The sequence below is a fragment of the Canis lupus genome, chromosome 28, assembly GCF_011100685.1.
Source record: "Canis lupus familiaris isolate Mischka breed German Shepherd chromosome 28, alternate assembly UU_Cfam_GSD_1.0, whole genome shotgun sequence".
Lineage (NCBI taxonomy): Eukaryota > Metazoa > Chordata > Mammalia > Carnivora > Canidae > Canis > Canis lupus.
Genome location: NC_049249.1, coordinates 15,478,479 through 15,494,662, shown reverse-complemented (window position 1 = coordinate 15,494,662; position 16,184 = coordinate 15,478,479). Strand labels below are relative to the sequence as shown.

General features: G+C 46.2%; 1 protein-coding gene across 2 annotated transcripts; it reads left to right on the top strand.

The window, feature by feature from the left end:
* Positions 1–5,450: 5,450 nt before the first annotated feature.
* On the top strand, positions 5,451–11,373 carry CYP17A1 (cytochrome P450 family 17 subfamily A member 1). 2 transcript variants are annotated; one of them, XM_038578657.1, is made up of 8 exons: positions 5,451–5,819; positions 7,223–7,361; positions 7,553–7,782; positions 8,437–8,523; positions 8,893–9,111; positions 9,441–9,610; positions 10,147–10,250; positions 10,755–11,373. In XM_038578657.1, exons 1-8 carry the CDS (start codon positions 5,523–5,525, stop codon positions 11,036–11,038), a joined length of 1,530 nt encoding a protein of 509 aa, XP_038434585.1. In that variant the 5' UTR covers positions 5,451–5,522; the 3' UTR covers positions 11,039–11,373. The 2 variants fall into 2 exon arrangements, with proteins under 2 accessions (XP_038434585.1, XP_038434586.1); XM_038578658.1 differs by having other exon boundaries at positions 5,523–5,819; positions 8,896–9,111; positions 10,755–11,038.
* Positions 11,374–16,184: the final 4,811 nt, after the last annotated feature.

Below are 16,184 nucleotides of genomic sequence, written 5' to 3'. Positions count from 1 at the left end.
TGTATTAAACTTGTATCCTGCAACCTCGTTATAATCCCTTGTTAGTTGCTAGAGGGTTTTTTTGTTGATTCTTTGGGGTTTCCTACATAATCATGTCGTCTGCTAACAAAGACAGTTTTATTTCTTCCTTCCCAATCTATATACCTTTTATTTTCCTTGTTGTATTGCATTGCTAGGACTTTCAGGACTATATTGAATAGGAATGGTGAGAAGGGGCATCTTTGCCTTTTTCCCAACCTCAGGAGCAAATCATCTAGTTTCTCACCATTAAATATTATATTAACTGTAGGGTTTTGGTAGCTGTTCTTCATCAATTTGGGGGAGTTCCTCTCTATTCCTAGTTTGCTGGGAGTTCTTATTGTGAATAGATGTTGGATTTTGTCCAATGCTTTTCTGCATATATGATTTTTCTTTTTTAGCCTGTTGATGTGATAGATTACGTTAACTGATTTTCTAACGTTGAACCAGCCTGAATACCTGAAATAAATCCCACTTGGCCTGGATACATAATTCCTTTTCTATATTGTTAGATTTAAGTTGCTAATATTTTGTTGAGGATTTTTGCATGTATGTTCATAAAAGATATTGGTCTGAAGCCTTCCTTTCTTGTAATGTCTTTATCTGGTTTTGGTATTAAGGAAATTCTGGCCACATAGAAAGAGTTAGGAAGTGTCCTCTCTGCTTCAATACCTTGTAAGAGATTGTTGAGAACTGGCATAATTTTTTTCTTACATATTTAGTAGAATTTAACAATGAAGCCATCTGGCCTGATGCTTTCTGTTTTAAAACACTGTTAATTGGGACGCCCTGGGTGGCTCAGCGGTTAAGCGGCTGCCTTCCGGCTCAGGGTGTGATGCTGGAGTCCTGGGGATCAAGTCCCCCACATCGGGCTCCCCGCGTGGAGCCTGCTTCTCCCTCTGCCTATGTCTCTGTTTCTCTGTGTGTGTCTCTCATGAATAAATAAATAAAATCTTTAAAAAAATAAAAATAAAAATAAAAAATAAATAAAACACTGTTAATTATTGATTCAAGTACTGTAATAGACACAGACTGATTCAGACTATCTTGTATGAGTTTTGGCAGATTATGTTTTCAAGGAATTGGTCCATTTTAACTAGGTCATCAAAATTTGTGGGCATAGACTTTATGAATAAATCCAAAGGGAGATTCTTTGAAAAGATTAATAAGGCCTCTGAAAAAATAGAAAATGCAAATTTTAAGAAATATTAATTGCCAAAAGTGACTCAAGAAGCCTCAGAAGAATTGAAGAGACCAACACCTGTGGAAGAAACTGGAAAATTATGTTAAGGAGTCATCTCTCCAAAAAAGGCATTAGTACCTGACACTTTTCATGTTACCTTGCTTTAGAACTTCAAAGAATAGATAATTTCCATGCTATTTAATCTGTTTAAGGATATAGAAAAAGACTGAAAGTTTCTCTAATAACTTTTTAAAATGGGTAAAATCATAATACCAAAACTTGACAATGCGTAAGTAGGAAAATCACAACCCAATTTTTCATGATTAGATATGAAAAATAAATAAAATTCTAAGTAATACAGAGAATACAAATCTATATTAAAAGATGCTCTGGATACGTTATTATTAATCTAGGAATGGTTGGATACCAAAAAATATATTAATATAATGCCTCTGATAAATAAGTCAGTATTTGTCACAAGTCTTTAAAATATGCATGCATTGAGGCACCAGGCTGGCTGGTTCAGCTGGTGGAGGACCTGACTCTTGATCTCAGGGTTGTTAGTTCAAGCCCCATGTTGGATATGGAGATTACTTAAAAAATAAAACCTTTTAAAAAATGCATGCAAGGGGACCCCTAGGTGGCTTAGTCAGTTGAGTATTTGCCTTCGGCTCTAGTCAGGATCCTGAGGTCCTGGGATTGAGCCCCACGTCAGGCTCCCTGCTCAGCAGGGAAACTGCTTCTCCCTCCCACTCATACTTGCTCTCTCTCCCTCTCAAATAAATAAATACAATATTAAAAAAAATGCATGCATGGCTCTTGAGCAACAACTGCACTCTTAGAATCCTACCCTAAGAAAATATTAATGGTTATGCACAAAGCTTTACTGCAACACTATTATTTAATGTTGTTTATATGAAAAACAAAGACAAAAACAGAAACAACCTAAATGTCCAATAACACAACACAGGATCAGTTAAATAAACTATGCTAGATATATGATATACACACAATGCAATGATATGCAGCCATCAAAAATAATGGAGAAAGTCCTTAAAAGAGAAAAATATCCACACCCAAAAAATGCAGTATGGCCTCAGTTAGCTTAAAAACACATTTCAATTTTTTAATTTATTTTTAGCTATCTGCATTAGCCAGATTTTCTGCAATTATCACCAGTAAACCTTATAATACAGTGATGAGGCTATGAAGCAACATTTTTTTTAAAGATTCCCATTTCTTGTTCATGATTGGGGTGAAGTATTAGAGAATCACCTCAGCATTCACTTCAGGAATAGAAAGGACCTGTTCATATTTCTTTAGGAGCTGGTTGACTCCACCTGGCCCCTGCCTGGATCACAGGACTCAGGCCTCTTCTTGCTGGGCTGTCAAACTTTACACAAAAGGTCTTCATCCAGCCTACCCCAGCACTGATGCCAGATTCACCCTCCAAAAACACCAGTATCCCCTGTCACTCCCCTGCTGCAGAACATTCAGGGGTTTCTCCATTCTCTCTAGCCCTCCATTTCGGGGCTCCAGAGACTGATATTATGTGCCTGTCCAGCAAGCCTCCTATGTGTCTGCAGGCAGGACTGTCACCATCCCACACATTCCACTCCTTCCAGCATCCGCATATCTCTCTGCTGCTCCCCTTTCCAGTGGCACCCTTTCTCCCCCACTCCCCACGCCTCTACCAAGCAGTCCTACCTCTCTTTCAAGGCCTAGCTCAAGTCCCCTTTCTTTCACGAAGACTTCTCTGACCACCCTGGCCCATATCTCCAACCACAAATGGCCCTAAATGTCTGAACCGCATTTGCACATTTGGAGTAATGGGCAACCAGGAAGTCCGGCTTACAAGGCTTTGCCAGTTCCCCTTCATGATGAGGTCCCGTACCTGCTGCCTTCCTGCTTTATTCCAGCAGCCCACATACCAGTTTGTAGTCCAAAAAGCACAGACACTGGCAGACCACCCCCAGAGATGGGCAGAAATCCCATCTCTCATCTTTGTAAGTCTCACTCAGTGGGCCCTGGTTGCCTGTCTGAAGGCCCACCTCTTCTACGATGATTGACACCAGGAATGCCCACCTCCTTGGGGCAGTGGCTTCTCCTGGTGATACCGAATCATTGATAAATACTGATGGAGGGCAGTAGCGCTGCCTTCAGCTGAGGGCATGATCCTGGAGACCCCAGATCCAGTCCCACGTCGGGCTCCCTCCAGGGAGCCTGCTTCTCCCTCTGCCTGTGTCTCTGCCTCTCTCCCTCTGTGTCTCTCATGAGTAAATAAATAAAACCCTTTAAAAAAAAATACTGATGGAGCCACTGAAGGTTTCCAGGAAAAGATGAGAATTTTGTCCGTCAGGAAGATCTACTAATAAGAGCTCAGAAAAACCAGGAAGCCTATTTTGGTATAATGAGGATAAGAATAAATAGTGAATGAGTACTTACTTCATGCCAGGTAGCACTTCTGCATGCATGACTTCACTGAATCACAACCCTAAGGAGTAGATTCCATTATTATTTCCATTTTACAGAGGAGGCAACTGAAACTTAACACATTAATATAAACTTAAGTTAATATAGAATTATTATATAACCTAGCAATTCTACTTCTGGGTATATATCCCAAAGAATCAAAGAATCAAAAACAGGGATTCAAACAGATACTCGTACACACATGTTCCTAGCGGCATTATTAACAATAGCCAAAAAGTGAAAATAACCAAAGTGTCCATCAACTGATGAATGGATAAACAAGATGTGGTACAACCATACAATGGAATATTACTCAGTCATAAAAAGCAACGGAGTTCTGATACAATGTGGATGAACCTCAAAAGCATTATGCTAGGTGAAATAACCCCATACACAAAAAACAATATTGCAAGATTCCACTTACGTGAAATAGGCATATTTATAGAGACAAAGTAGATTAGACCTTGCAAGGAGTGAGAAGGAGGGGAAGATGGGGAGTTATTTCTTAATGGGTAGTTTCTGTTTTGGGTATGAAAAAGTTTTGGAAGTAGATAGTGGTGATGGCTGTACAACATTGGGAGTATATTTAATGCTACTAAATTTTACACTTAAGATGGTCAAAATAGGGGATCCCTGGGTGGCTCAGTGGTTTGGTGCCTGCCTTCGGCCCAGGGCGTGATCTTGGGTTCCTGGGTTGGAGTCCCACATTGGGCTTCCTGCGTGGAACCTGCTTCTCCTCTGCCTGTGTCTCTGCCTTTCTGCCCACCCCCTCTCATGAATAAGTAAATAAAATCTTTAAAAAAAAAAGACAGTTAAAATGAGGGGCTCTTGTCTGGCCCAGTGGAGCATGCAACTCTTGATCTTGGGGTTGTGAGTTCAAGCCCCATGTTGGGTATAGAGCTTACTTAAAGAAACTTCTTTTAATTACAATGTTAAATTTATATATATATAAATAATATATATTTTTATATTTTATATATTATATATATATATATATAATATATATATATATATTTTTTTTTTTTTTTAGTAGGCTCCATGTCCAGCATGGAGCCCAATGTGGGGCTCAAATTTATGACCCTGAGATCAAGATCTAAGCTGAGATCAAGAGTCGAACACTTAACTTACTGAGCCACCCAGGTGCCCCACATAATATTTTGATATAATAAAAATAAATTCCTAAAAAACATCATATAGCTAGAAGGTGGCCCAGCTAGAATTTTAACCCAAACCTGTCTGACTCTAAAGCACATGCTCTCAACCCTAGGGCTTCACTGCCTCTGGAAAGAGCAGCAAACCAGGAGTCAGGACATCTGGGTTCTTGCTGTCACTATCTTGTGTGACCTTATACGAGACTGACCTTTGAAGGCATGACATTCTTTGGCTGTTAAATAAGACTGGATAAAATATCTTTGACAGTCTCTGTTGGTAGTAACCCTCCTGACAACATCATCTGGTCATGGATTTTGATTTTACAACGTGGAAAGTCCCAAGCCTTGATTCCTGACCCAGATACCATTTGTTCCTGGTGTACTCTATGGACATTGATGAATAGGAAGCTCCAAGGAGGGAGGACCAGCTGCCTTCCCCTTACCTAGCCTCTCCCCTAGGGGTTTGCCCTGGAGTTGAGCCAGCCCTTGAGGAGGCCTCCACTCCTCCTCCCTCTCCTGATTCTGGAAGAGGGCTTGGGCCTGGCTATGCTCCAGAATAAATTTCCACAAGGCAAGAGATAACACAGAGCCAAGGTAAAGATCAGGGCAGCTCTTAAAAAGGCCTCCTTGCACCCTAGAGTTGGCTCCCATTCTTCCACCCCATAGCTGCTTGTCCTGCTTGCCGGCACCTGGCTACCATGTGGGAACTCTTGGTTTTCTTGCTGTTCACCCTGGTCTATTTCTTATGGCCCAAGTCAAAGTGCCCTAATGCCAAGTATCCCAGGAGCCTCCCATCCCTGCCCTTGGTAGGCAGCCTGCCATTCCTCCCCAGAGATGGCCACCAGCACGTGAGCTTCTTCAAGCTACAGAAAAAATACGGCCCCATCTATTCCTTTCGTATGGGTACCAAGACTACAGTGATGGTCGGCCACCACCAGCTGGCCAAGGAGGTGCTTATCAAGAAGGGCAAGGAATTCTCTGGGCGGCCCCGAGTGGTAAGCAGTGCCCACCTATCCCTCCTCTCTCACCAGCTCCCGGGGAGGGGGGTGGTTCAGCCAAGACCATGCCTGGAATGACCCTTCCAGATCCTGTAATTCTTCCTAAAACAGACTAAAAGGGCCATGGGTGGGGATCGGCCCCTCAGTAGGCAGGAAAAATCAAAGGAAGACTTTATTTCTGGGCTTCCAGGAGGTGGGCTGTCACCTTGCCTGGAACTGGATGATGTGCTCTCTGAGTCTTGACTTCTCTAACTGAGGTAGTATATGCAAAGCACTTAGCCCAGTGCCCAGCGCAGTAAGTACTCAAGTAAATAGCCTTTAGGAGTGCTACTCTTCATGTGGAAAATGGGATTAAAATGATTACTGTCTTCTATGGGAAGGTGTGAGGGAGAAGTATCCTGGGTTTTGGAGGGCAGAGATTGCTATTTCTCTGGAGCTGTCCCCAGCTGCTCTGGCTCACAGTAGAGTCAGCTCACAGTAGAGCTGACACATGGTGGCATTTCAAGGATGCCAATGATCTATCCTACTGAGCCTTCTGTAACACTCCTGGGGGAGGAGAGAAGCCAACCACCTGGGAAAACTGCCAATGCCCCATCCCAGCACCCTGCTGCTGAGTACCCCCTTGAACTCCCCAGGCAGGACCTCCCAGTCACTTATCTCTGACCAGGCCAAAGGTTGATTCATTTTTCCCTGGATAAGTCAGCTAAGTCTGCTGGCCAACGGCTTCACTCCTAGCTCTCCTCAGCAAAGAGGAAGGAGGAGGCTAGTCAGATGGGGCTTGCGGGTCACAGCATATAAGGGGAGGCTTTGAAACCTGAAGCTTTGAAGTCCCTCTGGGAAGAGGTGGCTTGGCCAAGTCCAGACTGCATTCTCCAGTTGGGGCCTTATGGTGGGCCCACGGCCTTGCAATGGAAGGGCAGAAAAAAGATGAATGGCTGCTGTATCTGCAGCACCCCCCAGAGGGCCTAGAGAAAGGCAGGAGTCTGGGCAGTCTTCACCCTCTACAAGCCAACCTGCTCCTGCCCGCAGGACAGGCACCATTCAGAGCGCTTATTCCATCCACGGCTGCCTTCCCCTGGTCAGCAACTGATAAGAGAGGCTCAGAGGTCACCCTGTCATTGAACTGAACCCCAGAACCCCTGCATTCTAATTCAGGGTTCCTTTTTTTCCTCCTCATTCTGTCTCTCTGATGAAATTGGGAGTAGAGGAGTCTCAGGCCCTGCCCTACCAAGGCCTAATGGTCATGGCAGAGTAGAGCAAGGATGCCCCACATGGATGTCAGCAGGGCAAGTATCTAGGCAGATACTCAAAAAGTATCTCCCTCAAAAAAGGTGCAGGAAGCCCAGGGCAAGGGCAGGTCATTGATGTCTGATTCTTACAGTCTTTCTTGCTCTCCAAAGGTGACTATGGATATCCTGTCTGACAACCAAAAGGGTATCGCTTTCGCAGACCATGGTGCCAGCTGGCAGCTGCACAGGAAACTGGCACTGGCCACCTTTGCCCTGTTCAAGGATGGCAACCAGAGGCTAGAGAAGATCAGTGAGTGATGGCCGGCCCCGGGGCTGCTGGAAGAAGGGCGGGGGGCGCAGACACAATGGAAGGCTCAATCTAGGGCTTTCTTGGCTGCTGCTGCCATCTAGTGGCCAATCTGTTCTATGTCCTGGCTAATATGGAACGGGGAGGGAGGGTGCGGCTTAATTCTCCACCATCTTGCCCCTCTCTCCTCTCAGTTTGTCAGGAAAACAGTTTATTATGTGATTTCCTGGCCACCCAGAATGGAAAGTCCATAGATTTGTCCTTGCCTCTCTTCCTGGCGGTGACCAATATAATCTGCTTGATCTGCTTCAACACTTCCTACAAGAATGGAGATCCAGCTCTGGAGATCATAAAGAATTACAACGATGGCATCTTGGATACTTTGGGAAGGGATCATATGATAGACATATTCCCCGGGTTGAAGGTGAGGATGAGGTCAGTCCCCACCTTCAGATTCCAGCAGTCCCTGTCCCCAACTCTTTTCAATGCCTGGCTCCAGACTCACTTTTTTCCTGACTACCTCAGCCACAATGACCTCTACCTCCTCTCTTTTGAAAACTTTGCCACTTCTCTACATAGCTTTTAACTATGCATTTTAATATTTTAATACTTATGATAATGGCTTTCATTTATTTACCAATTGCCGTATGTCCAGTACTAAGTACTCCACATGCATTTATTATGTCATTCCCCTTTAAGGTTGAGTTTATTATCCCCGAACAGATGAGAATGCAGGCTTAAAGAAGTTAAGGAAGTTGCCCTAGGCTTCAGACTCAAGTCTATCTTACTCCTAAAGGCTGGGCACACAGCAGAGTCTAATTAGTAGACCCTCAATCAGTGCCTGATGTTTGATTCAATGGAGAAGGAGAGGTAGAGATGCTTCCTTTTCCCCTATTTGGAGCTGTGTTAATAATCCCATTGTGTGCCTCCGTCTTGCCTTCCATTTTGGCTGGAGGTCTGGGTTAGAGTAGAAATTCACCAGAGACTGAAAGCTAGGATCTGCCCCCAGAAGGGATTCTGGTAGCTGGAGAAGCAAAATAGAAGATGGATGGATTTGACGTTTATTTCTACTTTCCAGATCTTCCCCAACAAAACCCTGGAAAAAATGAGGAATTGTGTTAAAATGCGAGATGACTTGCTGAATGAAATCCTTGAAAAATATAAGGTAGGTGATGCAGCAGAGGAGACCATGAGTTAGGTTGAAATGTCATGAAAACAGGGCGGGGGTCCATTTTGGACACTGTAGTATCTCTAGCACTGAGCAGAGAGAGCCAGGCACATAGATGTTCAACCAAAAACATGACTTAACTAATGACGAGGGGGGAGGAAGTAAGGAATTGCAGAGGATTCTAGAAGGGACCCACTTACTCCCAAAATTTAAAGAGAGCCCTCCTACCTCCACAAGCTTGTAGGTCCTGCCTAGTCTCTCACTTCCAGATGGAAGAGACCTTTGAGTCTCCAGTCTGGGATGGAAGTATGGCAGGGTATTGCAGATGGGGCTCCTTCCTTACCACTGTCTCCCAACCTCACCCAGCAGGAGAAATTCAGCAGCGACTCTATCACCAACATGCTAGACATACTGATCCAAGCCAGGATGAACTCCGACGATAACAATGCTGGCTCAGACCGGGATTCAAAGCTGCTTTCAGATAAACATATTCTCATCAGCATAGGGGACATTTTTGGGGCCGGTGTGGAGACCACCACGTCTGTGGTGAAGTGGACTGTGGCCTTCCTGCTACACAATCCTCAGGTGGGCTTCCCCCTACTCTGGTCTCCCCAACCACTCTTCCCCTACAGCCAGATCCACCTATGGCCCCAAAAAGGAGGAGTAATACCCTCTGCCCTTCCATGCAAGATGACTGGGCTGCTCCACTTCTCACCCAAGTAGTAGTTGGCTTTGGCCCTAGGCTGGAGCTGCTGCTGTATCTTTTGGAAACAAAAAGCCTGGAATGCAAAGCCACCACTGGGAAGAGTGTGAGCCAGCTCTTCTGGATGTATCAATAGGATTCTTCTAAACCCATGCTTCTCTTGGGCTTAATTTAAGCATGTTTGTCACATCTACCCTGCTCTGGCCCTCAGTTGCAGAAGAAGATCCAGGAGGAGATTGATCAGAATGTAGGTTTTGGCCGCATACCAACTATGAGTGACCGGAGCAAACTCATCTTGCTAGAGGCCACCATCAGAGAGGTGCTTCGCATTCGGCCTGCGGCCCCTATGCTCATCCCCCACAAGGCTATTGTCGATTCCAGGTATGCCTTCCCTCCTGGTAACACAAGACTGCTTTCCAGCCCACCTGGGCCCTCCTCAGCCTGCTGGTCAATTCATATGCAACCATCGATCATCAATCATCCTACCCATGACTCTACTGATCAATATATCTGCCACCTACTAATACCAGCTAACTAATCCACAGATCTAACTGACCTCCCTCAGAAACTGCTTGCTGCCTTGGAGATATATGGTCTGGGATGAAAGACCAGGTGCTCCATCCTCCTACACAATCTGATATCCACAACACACACACACATATGCACCAGCTCAAAAGGCACACCCACATGCCCTGACATACATGACTGTCCATGCACACAGGTATTGATACATAAAAGCTAGTCAGGAAGAGAGCTGGAGACAGGCTGGATTCATAGTTAATCTGGCAGAAGCTGAGGAAAGACGAGGGGGTGGGCATGAGGACATATGAGGACATTTTTCCCCCTGGGGTGTAGGGCTGAGCAGTTCAGTAAGGACAATATTTTAGACTCCCCTTTCCTCTCCCTCTTTGGGGCAGCATTGGTGAGTTTGCTGTTGACAAGGGCACAAGTGTTATCATCAATCTGTGGGCGCTGCATCACAATGAGAAGGAGTGGTACCGGCCTGACCAGTTCATGCCAGGTGAGTCCCTGTTCTGTCCTGCTCCCAAGCCACACAGCCAGCCTGGCCTCCATGCTCATCCTTCCAGCATCATGTTCTCTCTGCTAAGCTTTCTACTAGAAAACTCCTGGCTCCAACTGCATAAACCTGTTGACAGCCCCTTTCTACCCTAGACTTACCCAAACTCTTCACAGCTGGGTTTCTCACTCTCTCCTTCCACTAATTGCAAGTGTCCCCTAAGAAGCCCTCTAGGTATATGGCTCCCATGAAGTCAGCCCCTCTCCCCATTCATTAAGACTCCCTCCTTTCTGTCCTTCCTGAATATTGCACTTCTCCTGTGTAGTTAAGGGCTACCTGAGAGCTGGGCTGTATCTCTCCTTGGGCTAGGGTTCCCCCATGTAAGGCTGTTCACCTCCTCAGACTGGGGCTCCCTGGGCAGGGCCAGGTCTCCCCCTCAGTTAGGGCAGAGCCATTCCTCTACTTACCCCTGCCTTGACCCTGGCTGACACTTCCCCATGTCCACAGAGCGCTTCCTGGACGCCACAAAGAGTCAGCTCATCTCTCCATCATTAAGTTACTTGCCCTTTGGAGCAGGACCTCGCTCCTGTGTAGGTGAGATCCTGGCCCGCCAGGAACTCTTCCTCGTCATGGCCTGGTTGCTGCAGAGGTTCGACCTGGAGGCCCCAGATGATGGGCAGCTGCCTTCCCTGGAGGGCATCCCCAGAGTGGTCTTTTTGATCGAGTCTTTCAAAGTTAAGATCAAGGTGCGCCAGGCCTGGAGGGAAGCCCAGGCTGAGGGTAGCACCTAGAGGCTGACCTAGCATCCCCTGACTCCACCCTGTGTGATCCCACAGCACAAAATCAGAGGTGTGATTCGGCCCTCCCCCTGGCCCTCCCCCTGGCCCACACTGCCTTCTTTTCCAGCCTGCAGTCCCTGGTAGTGATATGCATAAACTAAACAGTTTTTCTTCCTGGTCCCTGAACAGTTCATTCATTTGTTTATTTGTTCACTCAGTTTTAATAACAAATATTTATTGAGCACCTGCTATGTGCCACTCACTATCCCTGGACACTCAAGCTCCTTGGTTTCATACAGATTACTTTCTACTGAAGGCTGACAAATAAACATTGCAGAGACTCCTAAGTGCTTTGAAGTCACTTATACTGGGTGTTGGTGATATGAGGAGAGAACGGCAGAAGTGGAGGGAGGCCACAACAAGCGAGTAGTTGGGAAGGTGTAAAGATGTGGGGAAAAGCATCTGGCACTGATGGAGCAGCAGGCAGGAAGTTTTTGAGGTGGGAGAGGTTGGTGTGGCAAGAACAGAGCAAATGAAAGAGGAGAGGAGTTCTTGATGAAGTCAGATTGGAGACAGGGGCCAAGACCCATGGAGCCTTGTAAGTAACAGGAAAGAGTTTAGGTATTTATTCCTAATATGATAGGAAGTCATGGAGGAGACGGGGCTGTTAAACATGTAAGTGGGAAGGTCTGATTTGTATTTTGGGGGGCCGGTGGGCGGGGAGAGAGAGAGAGAGAAAGTGTGTGTGTGTGTAGGGGCAGAGGCAGAGGCAGAGGGAGAGAGAGAATCTTGAGCAGGCTCCACACCCAGCATGGAGCCTGACATGTGGCTCAATCTCACAACCCTGAGATCATGACCTGATTCAAAATCAAGACGAATGCTTAACCGACACAGCCACCCAGGCGTGCCTGGTTTGTATTTTTTAAGACCACCCTAGTTGCTGAGTGGAGATTGGTCTGAGAGCTGGGGCAGGGAGGAGGTGGCTGTGCTGGTCCAGGAGAGTGAAGTCATGGAGGCTTAGCTCCTGGCCATAGCAGTGGAGATGGTGAGAATTGGTGGGACTGTTTACATATTGAAAGTGAAGCAGAAGATCTTGTTTGATCCAAAGAGGCATCACTGCGTGTACATTGAAGATTTGGCTTTGGGGGAGTGTGTGTAACCCAACCCACCACTACCTATCCCTCTTATCTTGGTCGCCAAAGGCCAGCAGGTCTCCTTTACCTCGTCGTGTCCTGGGGTAAACACGGCCAGGAAAGCATTCTGCAGTGCCCCGGCTCTGCCCTGCTCCCGACAGCCACCGCAGGAAATCTGTAAATGCCTCACTAGAAAATGGCTCCTGGACTTCTTTAAACCTTGGCTACTGGCCAGTTTGCAAGTGAAAGATGTCCTGAGATGCTCTGGGGGAGAAACTGACCCTTGCCCATTAGCCTAGAGAGAGGCTCCAATGCCAGCTCCCTGGCACCAGGTGGGCCAGGGTCAGGTCATCAACCCAGTCTTTCTCTTCATACTGGAGGAGGGCTCTGGAAGGGGCAAGGCTGAGACCTTGCCTTATCTGGCCATGTTTTCAGAAGAAATCAACAGAGCCCCTGCAAAGAGGGAGGGACAAAGTTTTCCATTACAGCACACTTTCTCCCTTCAAAGAGCTTTGTTAATCCAGTGGTAAGAGACTATTTCTCAACTCAGTAAGGAATAGTCAACTCATTCCTCACCCCTAACTCAGCCCTGCTAAAGAGCCCATGGAAAGTTTGTGGGCAGCCATGGTTGACCAGCTCCCGTCACAAGCAGCCTGGTGAAATGCTGACACTCCTGTAGGCTGACAGGAAAGGGTTTAACTGGAAGTGGCTCCTCTCTCTCCCAGGTTTCTCTGCCCCTATTAGTTGGTCATTGGCCCAGAGCCAAGCTACCCTCGGTTTCCAAGCAGAGGGGAGCAGATCGGCTGGAAGAGAGTTAAGTATTCTCCTCTTCAACTATTGAATCAGATCATAGAGTGGCAGAAGAGAGACTAATCCTTTGTTTTGAAGATGACAAACTTAGGGCCAGTTGGGGTAAAGGGCAGGGGAAGTAACTTGCCCTAAGTCACGCAGCTCCTTAGCAGCAGGGCTGGGACCAGAACCCAAGATTTCAATGATACAGGAAGAGGAGCCAGACATGCTTTCTCACTCAACTGGTATCCATGCAGAAGGGCTCTGGGGTGTCTGGCCAGGGGGAGTACAAAGCTGAATGTCCTTTCAGAAAATGACCTCATGACCTCAGACTCCTGCCCAAATTGTCCCTCCCCTGCCTGGAAGGCCTTTTCCCACTGACCTAACTCCTCCCATCCTGAATCTCAGAGTGCAAGCCCAATTCCAGGGTATTTCTCAAGACTCCCAGCCCACTGTGCTTGTCCTGTTTTAGCACTCAGCTTCTGCTCCATGGTACTGAATCCCATATATACCTGAGCATCTGCTTGGGCTCAAGATGGGTGCAGTATCCCCCAAGGGCACTGCCCACCCCTATGTTTCTGGAGTTCAAGACTGAATTTTCTCCTGTTCCTTATCCTGCAGATCAGCACCTGGCAAGTAGGTTAGACACAAGAGGACTGAATGCTCTAAGTCCCTGGGCTAATTGGTCCAGGGATAAATAGACTATTTCCTTATGCACAAGAAAGCTCGGATCTTTGACAAAGCTGGAAGGTGTTTGCCAAGACCCCACACTCATATTTTGAACCTCAGAATGCCCTTACCCAGTGATATGGTGGAAAATAAATACTAAACAAACAGTTCTCTGGTGCAGATGTACTAGTGTTTGCCAACTGCCATGAAGTAAACAGTCCCCATTATGAGCAATTTCAGGGCACCAATGTGATGTCACTGAATACAGAGTTGGGAATAGATGTGTGGTAGCATTATATGCTACTTACCATTACAGTGTACTATAAATACCATTGCTATATAACTCCATTACTAATAATACCATTATTCCCACCATACATAGATGTAAATAGCCTCAAGGGCACAGATAATAGTAATGTAGTAAAATAATTGGGAAATGATTAGTTTTGATTATTGATTACCTTTGTTTTTACTATAATGTATTCATTATAGGTTTCTATAGTTTTTTTAATGGTTATTTAATAAACAGTTCACAAAAGTCCTGGACATTTAGGAAATTATTTATTTATTTACTTAAATTAAGCTCTACACCCAATGTGGGGCTTGAACTCACAACCCTGAGATTAAGAGTTACATGCTCTACTGAATGGCCCGGGCCAGGCAGGCACCCCCTAATTCCTGAAAATTTAATAATCAGCTTTTGTGAACCAAAATAGCCAGCCCTCCCAGGAGGAACGTGCTATCCTTTATCCTTCAGAAGGGTGGTTCCCCAGAGTCCCTATTTTGATGGGACCGACTCCTCCCTCTGGTACCCTTGGTGTGGGGTGGGGGTGAATGAGAATGTGTGACTGCTCTGGTGCCTCTGGTGGCCATAGAATCTGAAGCAAAGGAGGAGCTCTTTCTCCAGGCACACTCCTGGGCTTAAACACCCATCTTTGGAGGATAGGAATCCAGTCGCAGAGGTAAGAGAGTCGGGAAGGACTGGATAAGGAAGATCCAGGCCCCCTAGGTTCCTAGCCTTGGATCTTAGGCCCATTGTTAGCTTCTTGAACCCATTTCTTCATTTTTTTTTTTAAGATTTATTTATTCATTCATTCAGAGAGAGAGAGAGAGAGAGACAGGCAGAGACACAGGCAGAGGGAGAAGCGGGCTCCATGCAGGGAGCCCGACGTGGGACTCGATCCTGGGTCTCCAGGAACACGCCCTGGGCCGCAGGCAGAGCCAAACCGCTGCCCCACCAGGGCTGCCCTCATTTCTTCATTTGTACAGTGGGGTGACTTCCCACCTGTGCTGTCCATTATCTAAGGCTCTGGGGAGGGTGAAAAGCAGAAAGGGCCAGGTAAGCTGGAGAGGTACAGAAGACAAGAAGTCAGGCTGTGAGGGCAAGTTGTTCCAGTGCTATCATTCACAGGCCCCGTGATCATGGGCAACTTCCTCAGCTTTCTCAAACCTCAGTTTTCTAAACTATAATATGGGTGCCTAGGTGTGTGTAGAAATGGTACCACCAACCTGAATATGTTGCTGAAAGTCAAATATGGACCTATATAATGCATTTAGTGCCTTGATCAATACTGGCTTTACTGCCATTGCCTCCAGCCAGATCCACAAAATAAGTCCTTGTCTAAGAATGAAGAAATGAGTGTTGTTTAGACAGGTCCATCTGAAGGACAGGACCTCCCTCTCCAGCCCCCCTTATAGCTCCAATGATCCTGCCTGCTGCCCCTCCCTCTTTCCCCATCTGGGGCATGCTGGCAGCTGGGAAGTGGGTGGGGAGCCCAGAGACAAACTTTTCATGCTTCCAACACAGAGGGTGTTTTGTAATATTTTCCAGTGGGATTGGGTTTCTCGAGACTTCTTGGTAAGAAGGCATGCAATGGAAGGTTAAACTGGTGGGGAGAGGGCTTAGAGTGAGGAGAAACTTCAGATCAAACCAAATCTTCTTCTCCCCTCCAAGTCACCCGAAAGCTCTAACTCCTGAGAATTTTACAATGTTTCCAGGAGGACTCACTCTCCCTGAGGAAGTTAACACTGATAGTGCACCACCCGCCCCAGGAGTGGGGCTATTTCAGCATTGAGGGGCTCTGGCAGGAGCGCCTGGCTAAGCATGGGGGCCTCTGGAGGCTTCTGATGAGGCAAGTGGGAAAGCAAGGGGAATAAAGAAGCTCTTGAGGAAACCGTCTGGCTCACCTTTCATTATGCCACTTGCCTGTTCATCACCTCTCTCTGGTTCTTTCTCACCTTTGAGAATAAATCAAAAGTTCTTCACATGGCTTGTGAGCACCAAGTCTTCCGTGTTCAGGATTCAAATCCTGGCTCTCCCACTTACGAGCTATGTAATCTTGGACAAGTTAGTCAATGTCTCTGAATGCTTCAACCCCGTTAATAAAGAAGTCCATACCTCAGATGGCTGTTTGTTTGTTTTTTTTTTTCAGATGGCTGTTTTGAAGCTAAAATGAAAAAATGTAGGTAAGATGTTTACACATGACCCAATAACATCCAGTCAATAAACAGAACAGTAAAGACAAATTAAAATATTTTTATTACCAGCTTACCAGTCTAGATTCATC